The sequence below is a fragment of the Copadichromis virginalis genome, linkage group LG15, assembly GCF_057382275.1.
Source record: "Copadichromis virginalis isolate Kocher_CV1m ecotype Utaka linkage group LG15, C_Virginalis_male_GT1.1, whole genome shotgun sequence".
NCBI classification, from domain to species: Eukaryota; Metazoa; Chordata; class Actinopteri; order Cichliformes; family Cichlidae; genus Copadichromis; species Copadichromis virginalis.
This window is the reverse complement of record NC_140632.1, coordinates 23847324-23873637: the sequence shown is the minus strand read 5'-3', so window position 1 is coordinate 23873637 and position 26314 is coordinate 23847324. Positions and strand designations below refer to the sequence as shown.

Genomic DNA, 26314 nt, shown 5'->3' with positions numbered 1-26314 from the left:
TTTCTAAAAATGACTTAAATTGCAACAAATATAACATGACAGTTTCTAAAAATGACTTAAATTGCAACAAATATAACATGACAGTTTCTAAAAATGACTTGACTGATTATAAGTAGAATACAAGGTCCGTACAATAATGCTGAGTCATAAATATACTCGGAAAACCGGTGATTTCTGCCAACATAAGGAAAGATATTGGAATTTAAGGATAAAAACACAGAAACTTCGTGAAACACCGCGTGAGTTGAGTACGAGCCAATGAGGGTACGAGCAAAAACAGGGCTCGTACTCAACCGACCAATCAGCACGCCCCTATGGTTTTCTGTCCGAAGGGGGTGAAGCAACCTGAGTCCAGGGTGTCATCATTCGGATTGGAAGTGGTCTGTGTGGCGGGTTTCTTCCTGTATTTATTGAAGGACTTTCTTCTCGGATATGCACTTCTGAGTAAGTTCTATGAACCAGTTGCTGAGTCTGCTAGCTTTAGCTTCCTACATTTGGGTAGTATTTGTGTAACCGGTAACAGCAAATGACCGTACAGTAGTACAGTGACACGTTAGCTCGTCTGACCTGACCGTCTGAAGCCAGCCAAGATGCCAACTTATATTCAACGGTGTCGATTTCCGTAATTGTACAAAGAAAACGTGCGCTCATTATGTGCTGTGTAAATGCTAAGTACACGCCGCATATCTGTGGTGGCAGTGGTGGCTCGCTGTGTGACGCAGTGTTTGTGTTGAAGAGCACCGGAGAGTTTGCTGCACAGAGCTCGTATCGTATACAAGACTGTACTGGGAGTAATCACTGCTAAATCACTTGATGTGACTCATCGGTGTCATTATATTAGGAACTGTTGCACAGATGCTGAGCGTTTTCTTGATGGTCCTTTTGTGATGTGTTGCTCGCTGATTTTGGCATTATGGATATTCACTCGGCATCACAGCAGACTGTACTTGCCAGATCTATCAAATTGAATGAGTTTGGGATGAGCTGGCATAAAGCACAGAGTAATGTAAGGTCCATCATTTAAACTTCCTGCTTCCCTCCCTATAGTGTTAACGGATATAACATCTGAGTCTCAAATTAAAAACCAGGCAGGTAGCCAAGAAGAAAGAGTTTAACATTGTACTACTGCCAAAAAAAATAGGAAACGGACAAATCAGCTGTTTTAGTCATTTGGAAGACACTCTGATTTTTCATTGTTTTGTCTCCTGAAAACCGCAGATATTTGTATTATTTTACATGAAACCGTTTTTTCTCTTATTTCCTGCAGTCTGACACTTGTGCCCATGCTCCATTTCCACACCTCAGCTGCCAATAACCACTCAAGAGGAAGAAGATGATTTTCACAGCCCGTTCAATCCTGTCACCACAAAGATCGTGCAAAAACCTCTCGAAGTAAGTTATTTATTGTGATAGACTTAGTATTAGAGTTGTCATATGTCTGAAAGTTTTCAAAACTGTTAGTTTGAAAGTTCTTTTGAGGCAGAATAAACCAGCTTTTCTAGCAAATAACTTTACCCAGGAAACACTTTGTGATTTAAAGGATGTATCCCTCTGTCTTTATTGTTTCTTCAGGATGTCTTCAAATCTGCATATGGCTTTCTTTGGCGCTTACTTCAATAGTTGACGCTGTGGGTAAGTAGGTTTTGCTAAAAAGTTTGTAAACTACTGTTAAATCCTCGGTTACATTAGATTGCTATAACTGAGAACAAGACTAGTTATAACTGACTGTATTAATAGGTTATAAAGTCATTTCTTCCTTCACCCTCGTATTCCTCACACCTCTCTTCTTCTCTTGCTCATTCCCTGCTATGGCTGTGGGATATTATATGTATCGATTTAGAAAATCAACTTTTACTGCACTGCAAACAACTGCACTCAGAAAACAACTTAAATATATGAAAGAAATATGATAGTATTCCCTTAAAAGTAAATACTGGCTAGACAGTGAGCTCCCTTGGTGGAGGTTTGCGCTCTTGGAGTGCTTCTTGTTTAGTACATGCATTTCTGATGTATATTTTTATTCTTAAACCTCTGTCTTGTTTCTTTTGTCCTTCAGACTGCAAAAACATCATATGTTCACTTGGCCAGCAGGTCATTCTGCCATGTAATGCTCCTGGAAATATGGTAGTCCTCGCCATGCAGTGGTCCAGACGTGACCTGACAGAATACGTGCTGCACTATCGTGATGACCAACTTGATCCAGACGACCAGGATCCGTCTTATACGGGCCGGGTAAACCTGACCAATACCCACATGCAGAATGGGGATTTCTCAATGATACTGATGAACATGACGACTGCTGACATTGGAACATACGAGTGTATAGCCTTCCAGAGAAGACCAGGGATGGACTCTGAAATCCTCAGCATCGTAAACCTGAATGTCAGTCAGTCAGGTGAGTTTGTGCTCATGTCAAATGATGACACTTTAAAAGAGTTTTCACCTCCCTGACTCCTGACAATTCACACCAATGCATTTTTTTTTCTCGACAGATGAAGGAAGCAGGAATGGAGTCAGCAGTGGCGCAGCTACAGGAAGAAACCATCTTGGTCTCATTGTGTCACTGTCAGTTATTGCAGGGATCATTCTGGTGGCTGGTATTCTCTTAATCTATATTAGGTGCCAAACTAACATTGGATCCTCAGCTTCCCCCCACTATGAAATGACATCAACATCTCAGCATGTCTAAATTAGAAAGACCCTCAAATTTATTCCAAACATCTAAAACTTAAAATGACAGTTAAAAGCTGAGGTGTGGCTTGTAGTGAAAAGCACAGAGAAGTTAATTAGAGTAGAATAATAGAAGCTCGGATCCATTTATCGTTTAACCTACATTAAGCAAATTCAGATTGTGGTTCGGCTCGGAACCACTTTGATTTGTGCCTTTGTCATATGTTTTCTAATGCTGGCCGTATATATGTCACGTGATAGATTGGCTGGGATTTTTTAGAGATTTCTTTGCACTGTTTACCACTAAGAGCGCTCTGGAGCCCATCGAGAATGAAATTTTAACTTTGGTTAAAAAAAAAATTACCGAAAGAATTTATATTTCATAACGAAGTCAACAGAGCAAACATTATGGCGCACAACAAGTTCATGCACCAAATTTGGAACGAGTCCAAATTAAGTTTCTTTCAAAGCTTTACTTCACAACATGAACCTTAACATGTCATACACTAAATGTGTAAACCTTATGCAAAAGTATTTATTATAATGCACTGAAACTTTTTCTTATTTATTTATTTGGTTTTTAGTATAAAGGTGCTTTTAAAACTCCTAAATGAAAAAAGGTCCTACGTTTTCCCGACAGAATTTTGTGTGTTTTACATCCAAGCACAAATTTCCTGAAAAGAGAAACATGTTTTTATTGAAGTTACTTTCTGCCAGTAAAATGTTTTCATGTTTGCAGATCCGTTTTGTCTTTAGGTTGTTCTAGCTGCCAAAAACAACAGTGTTGTGGTGCTAAGAGGGAAAAGTCCCGTAAATTGTTTAGTAAGATTTAAATTATGAGGGATTTTTACTGACACCGTCTTGATGTTTTCGAACTGGACATGACAATGAGGGATGGATCTCTCTGAAAAACTGAGTTTACTTACAGGGTACCCACACGCTTAAGGTATTACCCTGCTTCATCTCCCTTATGACTCTCATGGGGATCATGGTTTAGAAAGTGAGCATCATGTTTATCTCATAAGACTAGAAAAAGGTGGCTGACAGCATGAACTCATCTGGGAGATGTTTACAGAGTTCACAAAGTAAATCGCCAGTCGACCCCAAGCTGTTCAAGTATTTAAGCATTATTGTATTTTCACTAAAGCACTGCATTATACTGAATAATAGAAGTCTTTAACTTTGAGTAGCATTCCAGATGTGGTTATGTATTATGTGATACTGTATGGTAGACAATGTGCCCATTAAGCATTAGGGCACTTTATTAGATACTTTATCAAATGTTGAAAGTTGAATGTGAAGGATCATAGTCAGAGGGCTGTGGGACATTGGCTACCAGCTGCTTATCACTAAAGGAAAGAAAGGTGATTCATGCCTTACGTTTTTATCTTCTGTCGTTTTCTGCTTCATGGCCTGATTACAGTGAATTTGTGGGACCATACTGTATGTTTTTTGACTCCCCAAGAAATGCATTAGGCACATACAGAGTATACATTTTTGTAGCAATAATAACTGCTCTTTAACTGTTGAAATGGATGTTTTCAGGTACATGATCACATTTTTACCTGGTTAATGAAATTTCCTTGGTATCTCTAACAAAAGGGTAATGATAAGTGGCCCTATCATTATATTTATAGCGACAGTTTCATGTCTTTCAATGTGCTTTCCTATGTTACACTATTTAACATTGTGTTTGTTTTTATTTCCTTGGTCCAAAAAAGTTTGGGTTTAGTATTTTACAAAGGGCAAAGCATCCATACTTTTTACTGTGATGATGACATGATGACACTAAAGCCTTGAAACAAACTTTGAATATTTGTTCTTACTTTGTGAGTCTGTATATTGCTATGAACTGTGCTTTTTTAAAAAACATTTTTACAATGGAACATTCCAAGTGCCATCGTTTCTTTTGTATGTTCTGCACATGCTCTGTACAATCATGACCCTGAGACCAATAAAGATCTATTTATTCTTTCACTTGAGTGTGCTGCTCTTGTTGAGTCTTTATGGTTCACATAAAGATAATGTAGAGCAGAATTTGCGTTTTATTTTTTTTTATTAGTTTACATTTTTGTTTCCTCTTTAAATGTTTAGCTTTTGTTATTTTCAATGTCTGTTTTAGTTTTTAATTGAGAATATGAGGACTGTCAAATGGAAGATAGGTGTGACGATACACATATATACTAGCCTAATGATAAAATGGATCAGTTTGGCAAATATATTTTACAGTGTTTATTTATTCGACAAAATACGTTAAATGTCACCGTTATTATTGGCTGGCCGGAAACAGCGGGGGTGTCCAAATTCAGAGGCTGCTTCCACCTGAGGACCCGCCTTCGCGGTCTAAAGAAAGCCGCGTAGTACGTCACGAGCTCCCTCGGTGGAGTGAAACTGCGTCTGCTCCTTGCTGTCTAAAATGTAACCGGGCGCTGGCGTCAATTCTCCACCGTCTCACACTTTGTTTAATCAGTTTTCTGTTTGACGTTTATTCAGCTTTGTGAAAACCCCAGAGGACCCCTCCCGAGGGATTAATAAAGTTACATTTAAAGGAGCCAGCATCAGCTGAGAGATATAGAGGAGAACAGGGGGACAACAGACAGCTCTCTGTAGTTGACAGACTGGTAAAAACATTGAAAACAGTTTTTAGATATTTGCTTCCTGTATTTGCAGAAGTATCTCCAACACAGACTGTAACAGCTGCATGCAGGGAACCACTCAGTCATGTTTATCCTGCAGGACAGGATCTGACAGGGAAAGAAGGAAAAATAAGGGAACCACGGACAACTTTGATGATGCTTTGATTTATCCACAGTACATTTAGTTCAAATATTGTTTCCATCACAGAGGGATTGTGCTGGTTTCAGTGGGGAAAGTATGCAGCTCATTTAAATGTTCAAAGAGCTGTGAAAAGTTGTCCGTTCATAAAGTGTGTCAGTATTTTATAAGGATGCCATGTTTCTGTATCATCTCTCTCCTGTCAGAGCCTCTTCCAAACATCAGCCTGTTTAATGCTCTCATATCTTCAACATCTCGAGTAAATTATACTGCACAGTTTTCTCTCCAATAAAAGAATATTTACTGCATGAGTCTGTTTTCCATTTTATCTGAAACATTCAAGGAGGAGATCTTTTACTGTATTTTGGTGATATTGCCCTTAAATGTGACTAAAGCTTTCATACAGTGGTGATCACGGACATAACTCTGAGATCAGTCTGACTGAACTCTGAAAATCACTGAGTGTTATTTCACAGAACCATAATTAGATTAACTCAAACGGAAACACGCGGTGTTAAACAGTAGTATAATTATCATTAACTGTCAAAGTAAGTGCGTATTTTGCTTGTTTCCGTTTCCATCAAAAATCGAATTAATTAATAATTGTTTGATTTGTGTTGATGAAGGCCTGCCTCCTTCTCCTCACAGTCACTTTTTACGAGACCATGAGTGTGTTTCATTTTTTGTTCTGTCAGTCTTGGATGTGACTCCTGAAAAGAGATTCACCATGATTCTGGTTCTCCTTTCACAGTCAGTACTGCTGGTTTCTCTCTCAGACTGACTGAAGATGAGTGATCTGGAGTCTCCAGGATCCAGCCGTCTGTCTGTGACCGACACAAAGTAAGATACTGTCTCTAATGTACACGAAGGAAATAGAGAACATAGGTGAAATCAGTATGTAGAAACAATTACAAGTTTAAAAGGACAAGTAAGATTGAGTGGGAGAGGACTGGTTTAACAGGAAGAAGAGAAAATTCCACAGTATCCGTGCAAAAAGTTTCACTTTGAAATCTTTAAAAGAATGTGGACAAACAGGTGGACTTGGTGTCAGTGGAGTTTACTCCTGGAAGTTTGAGATTATGATGATTATTACTTCAAAAACACCTGTACAGACGTTTATCACTCATTCCATACCAGCGCAGTGCCCAGTAACACTTTGAGGTGACTGGAGCTTTATATATAAAATGAATGCAGTCCGATCAGTTTATGAGAATAGTCAAAGTGACTTTGGTAATATTAGTTGCCAATTTTTAGTTGGTATTGGTTTGTAAGATTAGTTTAAAATAAAGACTTCATTTTAACTGAATTTTGTTACGTCTCAAGAATTTGGACGTTTAGCCTTAAGGACAAACCTAAGGAGGAGGTTGGACTTTAGAGTTGAGCCCAGAGATGTACGGCTGAGTGAGGGGCTACTTTTTGTCATCAAACTAAAAAGAAATAAAATGTAGGCTTAGAAGACACGGTTGGTTGTTTGGTTCAGCATCTCTGAATATCTTCAGAGCTGTAGAGGCTTCAGAATGTAGAAGTTTGGATGGAAACTCCAAATACTTGAAGCCCACAAGATGCATCTTTAAAAAGTCAAAAAGAAGCGAAGAATTGCTGTCGCTAAAACCAAAATAACATTTATAACAACAACAAAAGTGTATGATTTGGTAATATGATTGGAATGGAACAAATGGATTCTGAAAATCAGAGATTGAGTTTCCAAGTGAATAATGCAGCTGAAAAATTTTCCTGTTATATGAAGACTTTTAACCTGTAGTTCAGTATTGATCTGCCACAGTCAGCGAACAAAACTGCCAAAAAGGAAAAAGACATTAAGATCCTCAAAAGCTTGGCATAATATAGTCATACATTTTCACCTGAATACATCTGCCCTGTGCAAATCCGTTTCGAAGGCCTTTGCAGCTAATAATGGTCAATATATTAATTTAAAGAACACAGAAAAACAGCTGGTTCTTTTTCAGGGTTTCATAGCTTTTTTGTGTAGAATGCCAAGCTTTAATATTATAGAGATTTGCAAGTATCTACAAAGCATGATATGATGTGAAGTTCAACATCTGGGACATGTGTCCCGCTATGCATTGCAGAAAATGACTCAATCTCTTAGTACAGCAAACAAACAATGCAGGAGGGCGGGAAAATAATGGTCTCCTCTGCCGTGGCATCAGAAGTTGAGAATTGACGGGACAAAGTGTTGGGTTTCTCGTTTTGGGTTGCCGGGTCTATAGATCATAACACAGTTGAACCAAGCAAAGGAGAGGGCCCACCTGGTTTGTCTTGAGTGGCTGCTGTGAGATATGCAAGATGCTTGTGGTCAGTCAAACGATGAACAATGAGCAGGTGTTCTGCTCCCTCCCGCCAGCTAGCAGTTCCACTTCTCCCACGTCATAGTTTTGCTCAGTTCGAGAAAGACAGCAGAAGGGAAAAAGCTGCATTTTCCCTTCCTTGTTCTGGAACAAGATGAACTCCATCAACGATAAATTGTTGGGTGGTCACACACAGCTGACTGCAGCTTTCCAGTCTTATAAACAGTACATTTGTACAATGACTGAAACCAGCCCACTGGCTGTGACGTCAGTTCCTTGATCATGAATATGCAAATTGTCATGACCATTGATCAACAATCATTGATCAAAGACCATTGATCGTGGAATAATCTTCCACACTGCACCTAACGTGACAAACTGAAAGCAGTCATTGGGTGGGAAACCTTGAGGAGAACACTTTTGACCTTAGAGAAGAGCTCTGCATAGAAAAGGATCAGGTTTGAACTTAGTTTGTGCAGCTGTACCTTTAACTAAGGCAAGTTCCTGCATCAACTCGTCCTGTTGTCTTTTTGAACTGTGCTTCACTATTCACTACAGATGAATGCACTGTAAACACCTGCGTGTGAGTCACTTTGGTCACTTTGACAGTTGCACTGGTAATAATAATTTTCCCTTTGTGTCCTCAGAGAGAACAGTGATGTTGGTGTGGAGGAGGAGGAGCAGTTGTCCTGCTGTGCTTTGGGTCAAGATGTCTCAGAGGATTCAGTCGCTACCAGTTGTGGCATCTCTGTCCAAAGTAAGAGTCGGTATCCGTGTGCTGATGAACACATTTTTGAAAACTTGACTTCTTGTTTTGTAGGTGCATGAAAAAGATTTCATTCGATTTTTTATGGTATAGGTTTTTTTCCTGTTTTACTTTGAATGTTGTTTCCTTTCATGTCTCACGTTAGTTTTACTTCCTGCTTTGTGATTGTCTTAATTATTTTTCACCTGGTTTGCTAAAGTTCAGCTGTCATGTTCCCCACCTGCTCACAATATCAGGCAATCCTCAATATATACTACTCAAAACAATCAGAGGAACACACTGAAAACATAATGGCTCTCGCGCGGAGAAAAACATGCTGGAGATCAATACTGATGCAAACTGGGTGATGTGTTAGAAACGAAAGGATTCAATTGTTTGTTGGAAATAAATGATCAAAATACTGGATACTGGCTGAATCCAAATACAAACAGAAAATCAGAGTAAAAAACACTGCAGCAGGCTTTTCCATTTGGCTCTGATTTCATAGCAGCAGCTCAAAATGAAATAGTTTGTATGGCTGCGTGTGCTGCTGGGCCAAAAGTTTAGCTGGTCATTTGTAGATTTTTAGATGAAATAAAAAACAAAAAAAACACTCAACAAAAGATCATCTAAAGAAGAGCAGAGTTCATGTACACACTTTATTAAGCAGCTACTGTACAACAAGAACAGAATCATGTAAATGGCCAAACAACAGCAACAGTAATCCCAGGGTGTAGCACAGCAGGCAAAGAGACGCAGTAGCACAGAGAGAGTAAAGGATCACATGGAGAACAAATGGAGCGCGCTCACGAGCCCTCTCTTCGTACAGAGCCAGAAACGTCTGACCCACAGAGCTCACTAAGACGACAATAACTCGTTTTTCCCACACAGATTACATATAACATCACACTGAATGAAATTACATGTAGCAGATTACATGAACTATATAAGATGAGGATTCGCGTATTAAGCATATTCAGAACTATTTCCTTCCATTATTTTCTTGGGTTAACAGTTTTTGTTGCTTTTCTGCTATCGCTTAAATTTTATTCATATAGCACCAAGTCACAACAGCCACCTTAAGGCACTTTATAGTGTTAGGTAAAGCCTCAGTAATAAAGCCTCAGACAACTCCCTACGAGCAACGACTTGGAGACATTAAGAAAGAAAAACTCTCTCTTTGTACAGTCGAACACTGAGACGGAACCAGGTTCAGTGACGGGCCGCCATCCACCACGACTGGTTGGAATGAGGGGAGGAGGGCAGGATAAAACCTGCAGGCTGAGAGCAAAGTGCTCCATCTATCTGATATGATACTGTGAGGCCTCTCAGATAAGATGGGGCTGTTTTATTATGGCCCTTTTTATGTGAGAAGCATTTTGAATTCAGCTCTGGATTTAACAGGGAGCCAATGATGTGAAGCCAGTATGAGGGGGATTTTCCCTCCTCTTAAAATGTCTCATTAGGAACATTTTTAACAGTTGCTTCTTGTCTCTGCTGTGACAAAAAAAGGTTCTGATTATGAATCAAAATGTTTTAAATAAGTCACACACTGGTTATAACTTAATGCCGAAAATGTCATGTTACACTATTTTCTGAAGCTTATTTACAATTTACAATGCTTAACACCATTCCCATCCCTCCCGTCAAAAGATAAAAGTCTGTTTTTCATGCAGTTTCACACACTAAAGACATTTCATTCTTTTTGGTTTCTTGTTGTCAATCAGCAGATGCGAGTCTGGAAGAGGTTTTAGAAGAATATAAGATCAGTCTGAGGAGGAGGTTTGAAAGTGTGACTGAAGAAACTGATAATACAGGAAGTGGAACCCTCCCGAACAGGATCTACACTGAGCTCTACATCACAGAGGGACAGAATGAAGACGTTCATAACCAACATGAGGTGATGCAGCTGGAGACAGCTTCCAAGATGGAGGCTCTTGATGACATTACAGTCAGGTGTCACGACACCTTTAAAGCCTTACCTGACCAACAGAGACCCATCAGAGTGGTTCTGACCAACAGCGTCGCTGATCAGAGACGAGCAGTACAGTCTTCTGGAGCTGCTCCATGTTTTCCATCCAACATTACAGAAGGTCACAGCAGAGAAGCTCGCTGTCTGTAAACTTTTGTTCATCTTTGACGGCCTGGATGAAAGCAGACTTGGATCATTGGATTTCACCAACGGGAAGCTGCTGTCTGATGTCACAGAGAAGTCATCAGTCAGCCAGCTGCTGACAAACCTCATCCAGGGGAATCTGCTTCCCTCGGCTCTCGTCTGGATAACTCCCCGACCTGCAGCAGCCAATCAGATCCCTCCTAGACGTGTTGACAGGGTAACAGAAGTACGAGGCTTCACTGATGCCCAGAAGGAGGAGTACTTCAGGAGGAGATTCAGTGATGAAGAGCTGTCCAGAATCATCTCCCACATGAAGACATCCAGGAGCCTCCACATCATGTGTAGAATCCCAGTCTTCTGCTGGATCACTGCTACAGTTCTGGAGCACATGTTGACTACAGAGCAGAGAGGAGAGCTGCCCAAGACCCTGACTGACATGTACTCACACTTCTTGTTGGTTCAGATGAAGAAGGGGAACAAACATGTGGGGGGACATGAAACAAGTGAGATGGCTGAAAGGAAATTTCTTCTGAATCTGGGGAGGCTGGCATTTAAACATCTGGAAAAAGGAAACACCTTCTTCTACCAAGAAGACCTAGATCAGTGTGGTCTGGATGCTACAGAGGCCTTGTTGCACACAGAAGTTTATACGGAGCTCTTTAAACAGTGTTTGTTAATCTTGAAGGTGGCTTTTATTTGTGATTCAGGTCTCAATGTCTCTTTGTGTATACTTATATGCAGAAGTAACACAAAAGAAGAAGTGGGAGCTGGCCTGACACCAGTAACTGACTTCCAGTGAAAGCTTTGGCTAATAATATTTTTTAGCGAACATTTTTCTTGTAAAACAAAGGGGGGCCTAGCAAAAAAGGTTTGGGAACCACTGCTCTACAAGGTTGGCGAAATAAAAAAAAATGTATTAACATTTTTTTATTTGGACTTTTATTAGTCCAAATTTTTTTATTTGGACTAAAAAAAATGTTCGAAGTGGACTAGGTGCTAATTTTCAGATGTCAGGTCTACATCTAGAATCAAAATGAGCACATACATAAACAACCAAAGTGAAGCATTAAGACAAAACATAGCAACGTCAAACAGCGTCCACACATTTTGCCACAAATACATGCAAAACAACTAAATTGGGCCACAAAAGTGATGTAAATTGACCAAACTAAGACACGAATCAGACAAAAACAGATGCAGGATGATCACAAACAGACACGTCGGCTACAAACTGATGCAAAATGACTAAAATCACACGTGTAACACTTTCTACATATTTGACAACAGAAGAAAAACACAAACAAACTTGGAATGCATTTTTAATTTGGATTTTTTTTATTTCATGCCGAATTAGATATTTTAAAAATCAAGCCAAAGTCTCCTCCCTGTTTGTACTGTAAGGTCGAAGCCCTACTGTACTACAGAGAACCCCAACAATCAAATGATCCCCCTCTGAGCAAGCGCGAGGCGACTGTGGGGAAGAAAAACTCCCTTTAACAGGAAGAAACTTCCAACGGAACCGGGCTCAGAAGGGACGGCCATCCGCTGCGACCGGTTGGGGGGATGGAAATCAAAAGGAGACGAGATGGCGTGAACTACAGTTCTAAAATTTGGATTTGAGGGCTGATCCCAAAATTTTATGGTGATGTTTTTAAAAAAAGGATTTGGTGCTAAAAGTCTGCTTCAAGATTTTAAAAGAAGCAGGGCAGTAGGAAAAGCCAAAATGGTCATTTTAATGATCTCTGGCTTTAGTGAACCACCTGAAGGGTTTTAGCAATGTTTTTCCCACCGCAGAAAAAAACCTGGATATTTTGGACGTCTTTGGGGGACCCGGGATGACTCCGAGAGTGATTTTTAGATGTCTAATCAGAGCCTCATCAAAAGATGAATCATTTGCCATCAAAGCCTTTAAGACATTGTCTGGGGAGCCAAACTCCTTGATGAGGCGTTTGGCTATTTTCTTGATGAACTTTGTCTTGTCATTTGTCAGACTTGTGGCAGACGCTGTGCTGCTGAGTTCAGGCTGCATTAGATTGCTCAGACGGTTGATGACCGTGTCTATTTCTTTTGTAGTAGTTGCGATCCGAGCAGCAAACTTTTGGGTCTCAGGTTTAGATTTATAGATGACTCTCATGATAAGGAGCAACGCAAGGTCATTGGAAATTTTCTCAACATCAGAAGATGAACCTGACACAGAATCCATCTCTGATATTTTGGAGGAATCTTTGAGAGAGTGTTTCAGGCTCAAGGCTCCAGATGATTTATCTGGAGAAATGCTCCCAGGTTGTGGCATTTGAGGTGACTTGTCAGATGCCACAGAGCATTTATCTGGAGAAATGCTCCCAGGTTGTGGCGTTCGAGGGGACTTGTCAGATGCCACAGAGCATTTATCTGGAGAAATGCTCCCAGGTTTTGGTGTTGGAAGTGATGCACCAGATTCTTTTCCTCTGCCATCTGAATCAGGGCTTTTTTCCTGTGTTGTGGTCTGTGCTCTTTTAATAAAGTTGTGGATGTCTTCCAGGGCCCCAGAAATCTTGTCCATTTGAATCATTTGATCTTTCTCTTCATTGCAGAAGAGTAAAAGCTTCTGCAAAAACCTTTCTACTGTGTCATCTATGAGGACATAGAGGACTTCAGCAGAAATGCGACGCTTTGAGCCCTGTACTGATTTCGGAGTCCTGGAGATGACCGTGTCTGAGAGGGACCTACCCATTAGAGGTATGGGGATTTGATAGCCTCGATCCACCGTAAGTAGATCAAACAGGTTTGCCACTAAGTCCTCCGTAAAATTCCTGATATGCCCACTATTTTTAAAGTCCCCCAAGGTCTTATCGATGAGGAAGAGTTCTTCTTTCTTTGTTAATTTGTCAAATAACTGATTAACGTCTGATCTAATGACGTTAAAGTCGACTGAAGAAGAACGTTTAATTGCGGTTCCCAGGCTTGCCGTATGTGGAGAAGGGGAGCGATGAGCCTCTGTACTCTGGGGAGCAGCCGTTTCAGGTACTGACCCTGGGAGAATGAAAACTATACTTTCATTGGAGGGCGCAGTTTCCTTCTTGGGGTGATTGCAAATGTTTTGTAGACAAACAAAATGTTTCCTGTTTGCCTTTATTCTTTTTTTCAGCTCTGTTTTCATTTTTTCAAATTGTTTTTTTGCAAACATGGAAAAGTTGTGTTTGCGTGCTTTGAGCCTGGCGTGTGAGGTGGATGGCACACATTTGGAGAAGAAGTGTCTCACCTTGTGGATAATTAAGCCTGCATTAAAGGCAGGTTTGGGTAAGTTACATTTCTCACAGAGCTCTTCACTGCTTGAATCCATGTTAGCAAGTATCTCACCTACGATGTCAACTGCAACCATTTCTACTGGGGTTGGAGCCTGGATACTTTGTGTTTCTGCAGTGGGTTTTATATGGCTTTGTGATTCTTCTGGGAGCTCATCTTTATCTTTTCCTGTCATCTCTCCATCTGAGCTCCTTGTTGACAGAATAACAGAAATCTCTGCGATTGCTGATTTCACTGATATTTTTGAACCAGTACGTTCTGTACTGGAATGAGACCCATTTGTCCCACACTGGCAGCGCAGCTTACATGCTGCATACCTTTTCAGGCATGAGGCAGCGCAACAAACCATGCGGTGTAGTTTCTTAATACTACTAAATTTGCCGCTAACATAAACGGCAGGGTCTACTGGGAAATCGGGGCTTTTTTCAATCAGTGCAATGGTTGAGCTGACCTTTTCTGAGATCTCTTCCTCAACCATCAGCGTCAGCTTGTCAGCGCTCTTATCTTGCTGTTTTGAGACATTAAGAGCGCCGGCGATGGCAGCTGAGATCGAGTCTCCGAGGGACACCCTTATTTTCCCCTCATCCATAAACTCTTCCCTTATCATGGGTTCCTGAATAACAGAAAGGGCAATCCTCAGGATGCTGGCAGAGGCGATCTGAATGATTTCAGAAATCATATCAGCGAGCACGGCATGGACGCTGGAGTCGCATTTTCCATTTTCTATAATGCTCCACTGAACTTCAGAGAGCCTTTCAAAGCACCTGTTGATTGGCGGGATAATCTGGTCTGGTGTGACCACGATTGAATTTTCGTTGATGGTTTCCATTGTTGTGTCACAAATTAGATTTTCTCCGTTTGAGCGTGTGAGAATTTTCTTGTATTACAGAGCGCCGACTGCTGAACGTTTTGCAAACACATGAGCATCGAGTTCTGATTTTTCTGTCTGAGAGCCGTTATTTATAGGCTCGGTTGTCTGTGACGTTACTGACAGACCAGCGCGAACGCCTTTGATCTGCCAGTGACGTCACAAGAAACGCACGCGGAGAGGCGGCGTTCCTTGCGCGCTCACAGATTTGAATGACGCTTTGGAGTTGACGGCACGCCGCAATGCATTGTGGGAGCCCGGCACCATTTTCGGGGTCTACGAATCAAAACAAACACGCTGTGTTGGAACGACGATTACAAGATGCTTAAAAGCAGTTCCTGACCCACCAGGATTCATTGGAATCATAGGTTGGAGGACGTTTTGGGGAAATGGCCGACGGTCGAAGCGGAGAAGAAATAAACTCTTAAAAGTTAGTTCTGGGTTTTTATCCCACTTCATATATACACCAGGACACATGTTAGCATAATGAAAGAATTGTAGAATTAAGTGGAGTCAACAACAGCAGCATAGTGCAGTCATATCACAAATGTTAGCGTAATGAAAAAGTCTTACAAAGTCAAATTTAGCTAACCTTCGGCTAAGTTACGTGACGTTAGTGATATCGCCACTTAACGCGGCTCTTTGGTCGGTTAGTTAGTGTCATCCAGGGAAGACGGACGTTGTTTTGCTGTGCTGTATTTTTATGTGAAGTGTATATATTTATTTTTTATATTGCATGTATTTTGTGCAGTGTTTTATTTAGTTTGCATGTTTTTAGTTGCCGGCAAATTGTCCTGGAGAGACTCCGCCTTTCCCCCCCGTTTTTACTAATTGGACACACCTGAGAGAAAAGAAAAGGTAATTTACAGAGTGCTCAAGGACACATAAGAGGTTTGGAGCCGGTGTTCAACAAAAATGTAACACGGAGAATGCGAGACAGACAGAGGAAAGACACAGACGATCAGAGGGGAGAGCGAGAGACGATCAGAGAGTAGAGATGATCAGATGGAGCAGACGACCAGCGACTGGGAAGAGAGATTACCAGCGACTGGAAAGGGGAAACTATCAGAGGAAAAAAAGGCAGATGACCAGCGACTAGGGACGCGTAGCGGCAGTCTGGTGGCAATAACGACAAGAGCCAGCTCGTGCACTGCGGGAGAACAGAAGCAGTGAGACCGCGGTGCCGATTGCAGTTTGAGGAAGCGGCGGGCGGAGTTGAGAGCTCTGCCCACCCGGGTAAGTCTTTGACTTATCCTTTTTATAAAGTAAACTGCCAAAGGAATAGTGACTGCCGCTCCCTCCCTTTCTTCAGTGCACCAGGACGTGGAATGCGGGGAGGAAGGCGAGGACTCCGCTGGGTTTCCCTCTTTTAATACTACGCTGGACCTCTTAGTTTTCTGTGACTTTTAGGCCGTGGTGGATTCCACTGGACTTCTAATGTTGTGTGTTATTGATTTTTATTGTGTCTTCCCTTGGCCAAGGTTGTTTTAATTCATTTTATATTTTTAACTATTTAAACATAATAAATTATATTTTTAATTCTACAGTTTTTGTATCGTGTGCTTTTCCCTCGGCGGCTCCACTGCTCTGCCCGCTTTGAGGAAGGTTTCCTTCCTTTTAAAAAACACAAACCATCTTGGAAACATAATCAGCCTTTCCGCTCCGGTGTCATATTAGTTTAGGTTTGTGCCGAAGCTGGGTCTGTTTGTCAGTGTGAAGCCAAACGTGCTTTAACGTTTTAGGAAACACCGAGCAGACGGTTCATACTTGCCAACATTCAAAGGGCTGTTGGGGGGGGGGGCAAATATATTTTACAGTGTTTATTTATTCGACAAAATACGTTAAATGTCACCGTTATTATTGGCTGGCCGGAAACAGCGGGGGTGTCCAAATTCAGAGGCTGCTTCCACCTGAGGACCCGCCTTCGCGGTCTAAAGAAAGCCGCGTAGTACGTCACGAGCTCCCTCGGTGGAGTGAAACTGCGTCTGCTCCTTGCTGTCTAAAATATAACCGGGCGCTGGCGTCAATTCTCCACCGTCTCACACTTTGTTTAATCAGTTTTCTGTTTGACGTTTATTCAGCTTTGTGAAAACCCCAGAGGACCCCTCCCGAGGGATTAATAAAGTTACAGCTGAGTAGTGAGTTGTATGTGAGGCTGGACACTAAGGAGAAAATGATTTTTAATGAATGGCAAGGCACATAAATTGTGCTGGAAGAGAGTAACCAAGTATAGAGATGGAAATGTGCTAATGTGAAGAAAGTGTGTTGAGAAGGGAGAAGGAGTACTTTGGACGAAAATTGAATTAGAGAAGGAAGTGAGGCAACTCTGAAGAGGATGGAGACGGGAGGCATAGAGAGGGTAGGAGTGAAGGCTATGATAAGGTGCGAAGAGAGTAACTGTGGTGCTGCATAAGAAAGTCCTGAGGGGCAGAGAAGTATGTGATGGGTTGAGATTACATCAGAGAGAGGCTCTGAGCCCCTTCTTGTTTGCACTGGTGATGGAGAGGCTGACAGATGAGATCAGGCAAGAGTCTCCGTGGATGATGTTTTCAGACAACCACAGAAAGGATTTGTGGATGTAGTGAAGGTGGACATGCAGGGGGTTGGTGTGACTGAGGAGGATGCTAGAAATAGAGAGATGGAGGCGGATGATCCACTGTAGCGACCTCTAAAGGGAGCAGCCGAAAGAAGAAGCACAAATAATTCTAATCATGCTTTTCTTTTATTCTCAGTACTAAGCTATGTAAAGGAAGTCAAGGTTGTTTCCTCCTACAATCACTTTGGTCATGCTGTTCTTACAAGTGTGGAGGTGCCAGATGGTTTAGACTTGTTTAGATTGGTGCTCTGTCTCCCTTTATCCAAACTAAAACTTTGATGGGGTTTTTTATCTTCACTAAACACTTTTTTGCTTTGTGTTTATTATTGTGCTACTGCAAGTATTTCATATATTAGTCAGTTGATTGTTACTGTAGGGCAGCTCTAGGACAATCCCAGATGTGATGTAGCTTGCTTTTATCCAGCAGATACGACATCTCATGAGGAGGTTCGAACCCTGTACCCTGACCCTCCTGCTGACGCACAAAGTCTGGACATCCAGCAGCAGGCCCTTCTACGTGAACAACAGCACAACAGTTTCTATTTCTTTTAATATTGGAAGTCAGTTATTCATTAATGAATACAAATGGTGACTGAAGTTATTTAGACAGGACATTAAACAATAAACTTCCAATAAATGATGAACAATGTGTGACTGAATGTGTTCGGTGAAAGACTTTGAAAATATCGCAGCATAAAACCAGTGTAAAAGTACTCAGACTACTTTTGGGGGTATTTATTTGATGATGCAACCAGAAAATGTGCAGGTTGTGAGTTTAACATTTTCAACACTGGAGAAGAAGTACATGTACACAGACTAGCTAATGACAAACATTTTTTTTAAATTAACCTTTATTTAAACAGGTTGTTCATTTTTCTGAGCTTATCTGGTGTCCAGTTTCGGTGGCAGTAGCATAAGCAGAGAAGACCCAGACCTTACTCTCCCGAGCCAGCTCCTCCATTATTTGGGGGACACTGAGGCATTCTCTGCTGAGTGCTGTGATCTCCCCAACATGTCCTGGGTGTGTCCTGTCTGTCCTGGTGGGACATGCCTGGAACATCTCACCCAGGAGGCGTTCAAGAGGCACCCTTGTCAGATGCCTGAACCTCCTCAACTGGCTCGTTTAGATGTAGAGGAGTAGCAGTTAACTCGGAATGAGACAGACAGCACCTACTGCTGGGGTGGGCCTACAGGAGGGAGAGCTCATGTCGTCTCTTCAGGACACATCACTGGACCCCAAGAAGCTCTCCCCGGAGCTCCCTTTGGCTGCTGGGGTCGGCATACGTTCAACTTTAAAATCACTCTTGGTTCTTGGCTAGCTTTGTGTTAGCATCCTTTGTGTACTGATGCTTGCAAGAAGCTAAAGTTGCTTTGGCAGAATTTTCTTTCTCATATATGCACACATAAGGAGAGAGATGTTTTATAAGCTTTAGTCATCACCGTGCACTTTTCCTGATTCACACAAAATACAGCAATCTGGCACCTTCCCACAGGGTCTTGCACGAGTATTAAACATGTTCATTTGTGCTTTGGACTGTCACCAGATTTCTTCTAGAAGTTTCTTGCCAGTCAGCAACTATCTTGGCAACACCACTTGAGTTTGTGTGTTGCATGCTAACATCCTTATCATATGTGTAATAATACTAAAGCTTCATCTTATGCACACACAAAAAACAAATATGGCTCCTTCGTGCAGGGTTTTCTGGTATGTTCATTTATGCTTCCCAATTTAAAAAAAAAAAAAAAAGACAAAGCAAAGTTCTTGCTTCTCAGCCACTGCGGCCACATCCTCACCGTTTTTTAGGCAGTTATATAAACATACTGTGAGTGAGTCATAAGCTTAAATACAATAGTTGAAGGAACAAAAACTTAATGTTTAAAAATACCAGTCAAATCTGATTAAAGTAAATAAATAATAAGTATACAATGTAGTTTTAAGACTTCTCAATGTTTCGTAACATTAATGTTCTATGAACTCGTGAGTCCAGAAATCTGAATGTCATGAAAAGTATTTATTATTCGTGTATTATTATTTTACAATACAAGGTTGTTTTTTTCCTGATACTTCATGCAAACCACATTTCTCCAGGCCTGTCCTAATCAGCTTACTCAGTATCACTAGATCCAATGCTGCTCCTCCAGCAGAGCACACAAAAGTAGGAGAGACCAGAGATGCCATGGCTTAGTTAGGAGACTGTTTGCTTCAAGGCCACTAGAGGGTGCTGCCATAAAACTACAATAAATGAATTGACCTTTTGACCTGCTCACACTCTTTTATGCAAAACCCTGTTGATGTTACACACACACACACACACACACACACACAAAGAGATTCTAGGTCTGACCAACCGTGGGCAAAAAGATGACAGTCAATAAAATTCTAAAATTTTATTTATAAACACAATGAATAGTAGTTAAAAGTCCAGTGTCCCATTTAGGTACAAAGTAAAAACACACAGTCCAAGGCCAGAGCCAGCTATGCCACAAAGCCAGTTGCACTCCACACGTTGTTCACTTCAACAGGGGTAGCAATTGTCCTCTGAGACCCACCACCCTGTAAGTAGAAAGCCTGCACAGAGCGACAAAATAAGACAATTCACTATATAATTCACAGCCCATCCATCCCAAACATATCAGATCATTAGAGGTTTTGTCACATTACATACCTGCACTGAGAGACAAAATAACACAGCAGTGTTTGTAATGTGGGCTATAAGTAGACTAGCATATCAGTGCAATCAATTACACCTGCCTCCAATTAGTCCAGCCCTTTTACAGTCATTGACTGGGTGAGAAAACACGAGCAAATCAACCCAAGAGACAAGCAGGAAGACTCTCTGAAGGCTCCTGTGGCTGCACAGGCAGTCTTACAATTACGAGGTTGGAGAGTTGTTGTTTCAAAATGTTCACACTGATTTCACATGCTCATTAACTCACAACCAGCTGACCATATATATTTCTGCTGCTGAGCTGCTTTTTGATGGAGATTTTCTGAATTTATTTTGCTACCATAAGAGCAGACTCCATGCTGAAAGCATGTGCACTGTCACTTGCAATGAGTGGCACTAATGACGCTAAATTTAATTACAGGTCATGGACAGCCTTCATAAATGCTCATATTACTCACCCACACTGAATTCCAGCACAGGTTCATCTGGGTCCTGACTATTTCCTGCAAAGTAACACAAACGTCATCAGAACATTAAGTCAGAGAAACAACATTTGGAGCTTTTGTACATGATAAATTATACTGCAGTAGTAAAACAAAGTCAAGCAGCAGTACATTTATTAAAATCACCTTCAGCTGTAATATTTAAACTGATTTAGTGTCAATTTAGATTATGTTTAGATTAAAATGAAACTAGTACCCTTGTAATGTCTTTTTAAATTAGAGGTAAATATTTGTATATTTTTTACATAATATAATTATATTTACTGGATTTTCTCTCTATTGTAGTTTAGTATTATAGTTATTACTTGTTTTTTATTGACTTGTCTTGTTTTTACAATGATTTGCTCTGAATGCAGCCTTTAAAGAAAAGACTATCTGTTCAGTAACTATCCATCAGACTGGGTCCATGTTACCAGCCAAATGGGTAATAATTAAAGTAAGTTTTGAATTACGTATATTTGGGTGTTTAGGTGACACTTTTGCAAAAAAAATATATATAATTAGGTTTAAAAGAACTAAACATGTATGTATTTAAAAACAATAAGTGTGTTAGAATTACTACAGCAACAGCTTGTAGCTCACTGTACTATTTTTGAGCACAACTTTGGTGCTTTTGCCTCATTTTTAAATCAGTGATCCCAGTAGCACAGTCTAAGCAGAGACCTCAGTGCTTGGCAAACAATCAATAGAATCAATATAATTATTAAAAAGAAACAAAATAAATGCCAACCATATAAAAAAAAACATAAACTTAAGGAAAAAACTAAACTTGATTTTGTGTCTTTAGGCTATTGTTAACAGCAAGCATGAGGTTAGTGCATATGTATTATTATTGGAAAGATTACTGCAAAGAAAAAAAGGTTGAACCAGGAGGGGGCGATATTGCTCTTCTTACCATGAGTTACATGCAGGCTATTACTTACCATGTCACTCACATTTATTTCACAAAACAGCTGAACCCACTTAATTCGATTTAATTGTATTTATGCAGAGCTGAATCACAACAACAGTCTCCTCGAGGTGGTATAGATTGTAAGGTAGAAAGTCTACAATTAAAAAGAAAAAACCTCAATACAGTGGGAAGGAACAACTCACTTTTAACAGGAAGCACCCTCTGGCAGAACCACGGTCAGGGAGGGGCGGCCCGCTGCGACCCTTTGGGGATGAGGAGACGAAAAAGGGGACAAAAGACACACTGTGGACGAGAGCCAGAGATGAACAAGAACTAATTATTGAATGCAGAGAGGTGTATAAACACATGGTGGGAATCCCCCAGCAGGGTAGTCCCAGGGTAACTAAGGGAGGATTCATGGTCACCTGATTCAGCCCTAGCTATATGCGTTGGCAAAAAGGTAACTTTGAAACTTAATCTTAAAAGTAGAGATAGTGTCCGTCTCCTGCATTCAAACTGGGAGCTGGTTCCACAGAAGGATGATCCCCTTCTACTTCTAAATATCCTAAAAACCACAAGGAAGCCCACAGTCTGAGAGCAAACTATCAAACTACGAGGTCTTTAAAATAAGATGATTATTCAAGACCTCATGTGTGATGGGAAGGATTCTGAATTTGATGCTGGACCCACAAATCATAAAAGAGAAACACTAACTCACACACACCAGAAAGTGCCAAGAATTATAATTATATGTAATTTAGTTTTGCGTTCCTTTATAATGCTTTCAACTATACAAATAAGACACTTCATGGGGGCGCCTGAGCCTTGTAGACACAACAAATACTGAACAAACCTCATGCGCCCTGTTGTTGACAAAACGATAAAAATGAATGTGTACTTCTGTCTTATTTAGGTCATTTTTGTAGTTTTTGTAGACAGACTACTGTAATTTCTCAATAAAATGTCGCTTATTATCGCTCACTCTCAAGAACAAAAACGTGAGTAATTTCCCAGTAGCTCACCATATTTGGGATCTTCTAACATCCACACTTCATGTTTAAACGGTGGTGCGGAGGCGGTGTACCGTCGCAGGCCGGATGTAGCATTCGGCGCGGTGTGCCTTTTTTTCAGTTGCTAAGCAACAGATTTGTCCCGCCCCTTTCGTTATGACGGGGCGGGCCAGTCCTTTGACTGGTGACGTTACAAAGAAACGTCAGGTGACGTTACAAAGAAACCTTAAACCGACCTTATATATAGACCTGGCTGTTCAGTTGAAACGCATTCACACAGCGGGACAGCAGCGCTTTAAACGTTCAAACACGGAGTTTAACACAAAACAACATTTTAGACATAAAAAACAAAAAAGTGAAATGGCAAGCTCGAACTGTAACACAATGACAAATGATGAAACAGTTCAGACCAATGGGGATAATTCTACAGTACATGCTTTGGTATCCCTCTTGAATAACTTGTTCAGTAGTTTTTCGATCAAGCAGTGGGGAGAGCTTATCTCAGGCTATCCGGATTGCTTCACTGCTAAGCGGCTTGTAGGTTTTGTAGAGGACGCAATGGACCTGTGTGCACAGTCAGTAGCAGTATCACCACTGAGGTCTTCCCAGAACTCCCCTGTACATGAAAACTGTTCTGTCCACACCACTACTGGCAAAACGGTTTTGTCATGTGTGAAATTTTTGGACGATTCTGCTGAGCAGGAGTTTGATACAGCACAGAATATAGATGCTAACAGCCAAGAAACAGCTAACACAGAAGAAAGCTGTCAAAATGCTGACCAACACAGTGCTGCAAAAGCAGAAAACAATCCAATTCCAGATCCCCAGCAGCAGAAATCCTGTGTTGAACATGAAGCCAGCATCCCACCGTTAACAAACGTAAGTCAAACGGAGTCATATAAAAAGATACAGCATCACAGATCTTCTGTAGACTGTGAGCCACCTGAAAAAACCTTAGACTTTGAAAGATGGTTAGAGACATTAATTCAGGCTGTGCTTTCAAAGCTTGGTAAACTTTTAAAGTGCCCTCATTCTCACCAAAAATGTTTGTTGGATCTACTCTTGGACAAATTCAAGGGGATGGATTTGCATTTAGACCGAAAAGTGCAGAATTATTTTGACTGCATTGCTAATGCGATTTTCACTGATATTTGTGACAAATTACATAAATTGTCACTAATATCATTGAAAATGGGGAGGAGTGGGGAGGAGGATTCAATGAATTTAATGGAACAACCAATATTTAATATCATAACTACTTCAGTATTCCAAGAACACCTGTTGGCAGTAACAGTTACTGATAGACTGGAATCATATGAAAAGAAAGAAAGATGCAGACTTTCAGTGGAAATCTTTGTGGAAGGACTGATTTCCCAGGTTTCAAAAAAATCAGGCACAGTCTTCAGCATTGAAAGTGCTGAAGCTATCTCCAACCGGCTTACCATGAAAATCTGGACTGAAATCAGGGCCAGATACGACAAAATCCCACCAGAGAAGTTCAAGAAACTCAGCGAGAGGGTTTTCAAATCCCTCTGTAAAAGATGGAAGCATGCATCTTTGGTGACATTCTGGCAATTAAACTTCCAAGATCTTGATGAAGATATTGTTAAAACTTTCAAAAGAAAGATATTCACAGAACCAAGTTGCATATCTAAGTGCTTCTCATCGGTGCGTGCATTTTTTGGGAGGTGTAAGGGAAGAAACAAAGTTTCCACTTTATAGTGACATCGTGATATCAACAGCAAAATATTTTCTAAAACTCACTGGACACTTTAAATGAGCTAGTTTTACATTTAGATCAGATCAAGTCATTTTTGAAATCCCCAGGAATGGTCGCGGCAGATGGCCACCCCGCCCTGAGCCTGGTTCTGTCGAAGGTTTCTTCCTCTTAAAAGGGAGTTTTTCCTTCCCACTGTCGCCTCGTGCTTGCTCAGAGGGGTTTGTTCTTTTGGGGTTTTCTTTTTAATACTGTAAGTTGTTACCTTACAGTGTGAAGCACCTTGAAAACACCATTGTTTCCTTTGGTGCTATACAGATTGAAGTGACTTGCACTGATAACATAACTAAGCTGGGACTTTAATTTAACATCAATAAAATTATAAAAATATTACATCTTGATTTCTGCTTGTTTTCATTGTCTGTGACTTAATGAATACAAATGTGTAATTTAACAGATTCTTTCTTTATGTTAGTCTGACCGGTGATTCCACGTTGGCCTTAGGTGTTGGCGCGGATACGCTGCAGCCCCTGAGCCATTAATGGCCCAGCACACTACAGTAAAAACAAAACAACAGCCATCTGTCCAACTAGGAAAGGAAAATAATAAACTGCCTCCTTGGAGGCAACCTGACTCAAAACAGTTGCAGTCCAACTCAGACCGACTGCAATCACTCTCAGGCAGATTGATGAAGATCTGCAAATAACTGTTGTCTAATTTATAAACGCAGACAGATTGCCAACACGTCTGTTCACAATAGAGGACTGTACTTACATGGTTGCAAACTGGTTGTTATCTTGCTTATATGAAAACATTGCTTTGGAGCAATGAAACTCAAACACATTCATTTTTAAAATGCTTCAAAATGAAATTTTGAAGCATTTGGCTTTATGCTTTGAAAGTGCCGTTGTGAGTGGGAGTGTGAAATCCTTACTTGATGTGTTCCCTTTGCCTTTACTGTTTTCAGTTTTATCAGTTTTCAGTTTTATTTGTCATATGCAAGTTAGCACAGGGTCAACATTGCAATGAAATGTGTTTGACGAGCAGCAGTCACTCAGCAGCATGGTACAGTAGAAGAAAATATAATAAAATATAATAAAATAAAATAAAAAATAGAAAAATAGTAAAGAGCAAAATATTTGAAAGACGTGGTAAAAGAGAAAAGATGACTAAATATATATATATATGTATCTATAAATATATGTACACTAGTGATTAAATAAGAAAATCTTGAAAAGAAATATGACGGGAGGTCAGATGGGATATTGCACAGGAATGAGCAGCAGAAAATTACAGTATTACTCAGACTTTTAATAGTCATATTGTCAGTTTTGGCCGACGGTCATGGGTCACTTCCACTAAAATAGCACGAGACTGGAGTAAAATGTACTTTATTAATGAGAACACATGGTGATACAGCAAAGAATCCAACCCTTCTGAAAAGCAAATGGCTTCCTGTTATACTCTACCTGATTCAGGTGAGCATCTGGAATAGACCAAGTCTGGGGGTCAGCAAACCAAAGGGAAACAAAACCCTCCCCATAAGAAAACCACTACAATATAACCAACACCATTGATCGTGGAATAATCTTCCACACTGCACCTAACGTGACAAACTGAAAGCAGTCATTGGGTGGGAAACCTTGAGGAGAACACTTTTGACCTTAGAGAAGAGCTCTGCATAGAAAAGGATCAGGTTTGAACTTAGTTTGTGCAGCTGTACCTTTAACTAAGGCAAGTTCCTGCATCAACTCGTCCTGTTGTCTTTTTGAACTGTGCTTCACTATTCACTACAGATGAATGCACTGTAAACACCTGCGTGTGAGTCACTTTGGTCACTTTGACAGTTGCACTGGTAATAATAATTTTCCCTTTGTGTCCTCAGAGAGAACAGTGATGTTGGTGTGGAGGAGGAGGAGCAGTTGTCCTGCTGTGCTTTGGGTCAAGATGTCTCAGAGGATTCAGTCGCTACCAGTTGTGGCATCTCTGTCCAAAGTAAGAGTCGGTATCCGTGTGCTGATGAACACATTTTTGAAAACTTGACTTCTTGTTTTGTAGGTGCATGAAAAAGATTTCATTCGATTTTTTATGGTATAGGTTTTTTTCCTGTTTTACTTTGAATGTTGTTTCCTTTCATGTCTCACGTTAGTTTTACTTCC

At 40.6% G+C, this 26314-nt stretch overlaps 2 protein-coding genes and 1 long non-coding RNA gene across 5 annotated transcripts; 1 reads left to right on the top strand and 2 right to left on the bottom strand.

Annotated features, from left to right (window-relative positions):
• Positions 1–1541: 1541 nt before the first annotated feature.
• On the top strand, positions 1542–4647 carry LOC146692508 (uncharacterized). The gene is made up of 3 exons (XM_085433451.1): positions 1542–1632; positions 2057–2395; positions 2493–4647. Exons 1-3 carry the CDS (start codon positions 1542–1544, stop codon positions 2687–2689), a joined length of 627 nt encoding a protein of 208 aa, XP_085289577.1. The 3' UTR covers positions 2690–4647.
• Positions 4648–11927: 7280 nt separating this feature from the next.
• Positions 11928–15825, bottom strand: LOC146692507 (uncharacterized). The gene has a single exon (XM_085432612.1). It carries the CDS (start codon positions 14727–14729, stop codon positions 12348–12350), a length of 2382 nt encoding a protein of 793 aa, XP_085288738.1. The 5' UTR covers positions 14730–15825; the 3' UTR covers positions 11928–12347.
• A 3912-nt stretch (positions 15826–19737) lies between these two features.
• On the bottom strand, positions 19738–23472 carry LOC146692506 (uncharacterized). 3 transcript variants are annotated; one of them, XR_014915224.1, is made up of 4 exons: positions 22451–23472; positions 21632–21731; positions 20492–20536; positions 19738–19933 (listed from the first exon to the last, which is right to left on the bottom strand). It is a non-coding gene; the product is annotated as an uncharacterized LOC146692506 (long non-coding RNA). The 3 variants fall into 3 exon arrangements; XR_014915223.1 differs by having other exon boundaries at positions 19738–20536; XR_014915225.1 differs by lacking the exon at positions 21632–21731 and having other exon boundaries at positions 19738–20536.
• Between the last annotated feature and the right edge of the window lie 2842 nt (positions 23473–26314).

Bases quoted from the DNA above. Each gene is read 5' to 3' on its own strand.
- LOC146692508 (XM_085433451.1), top strand. From the start codon at position 1,542: ATGTATCCCTCTGTCTTTATTGTTTCTTCAGGATGTCTTCAAATCTGC. The intron at 1,633-2,056 runs GTAAGTAGGTTT...TTTGTCCTTCAG, and splicing joins TTCAATAGTTGACGCTGTGG to ACTGCAAAAACATCATATGT. The intron at 2,396-2,492 runs GTGAGTTTGTGC...TTTTCTCGACAG, and splicing joins CCTGAATGTCAGTCAGTCAG to ATGAAGGAAGCAGGAATGGA.
- LOC146692507 (XM_085432612.1), bottom strand. From the start codon at position 14,729: ATGGAAACCATCAACGAAAATTCAATCGTGGTCACACCAGACCAGATT.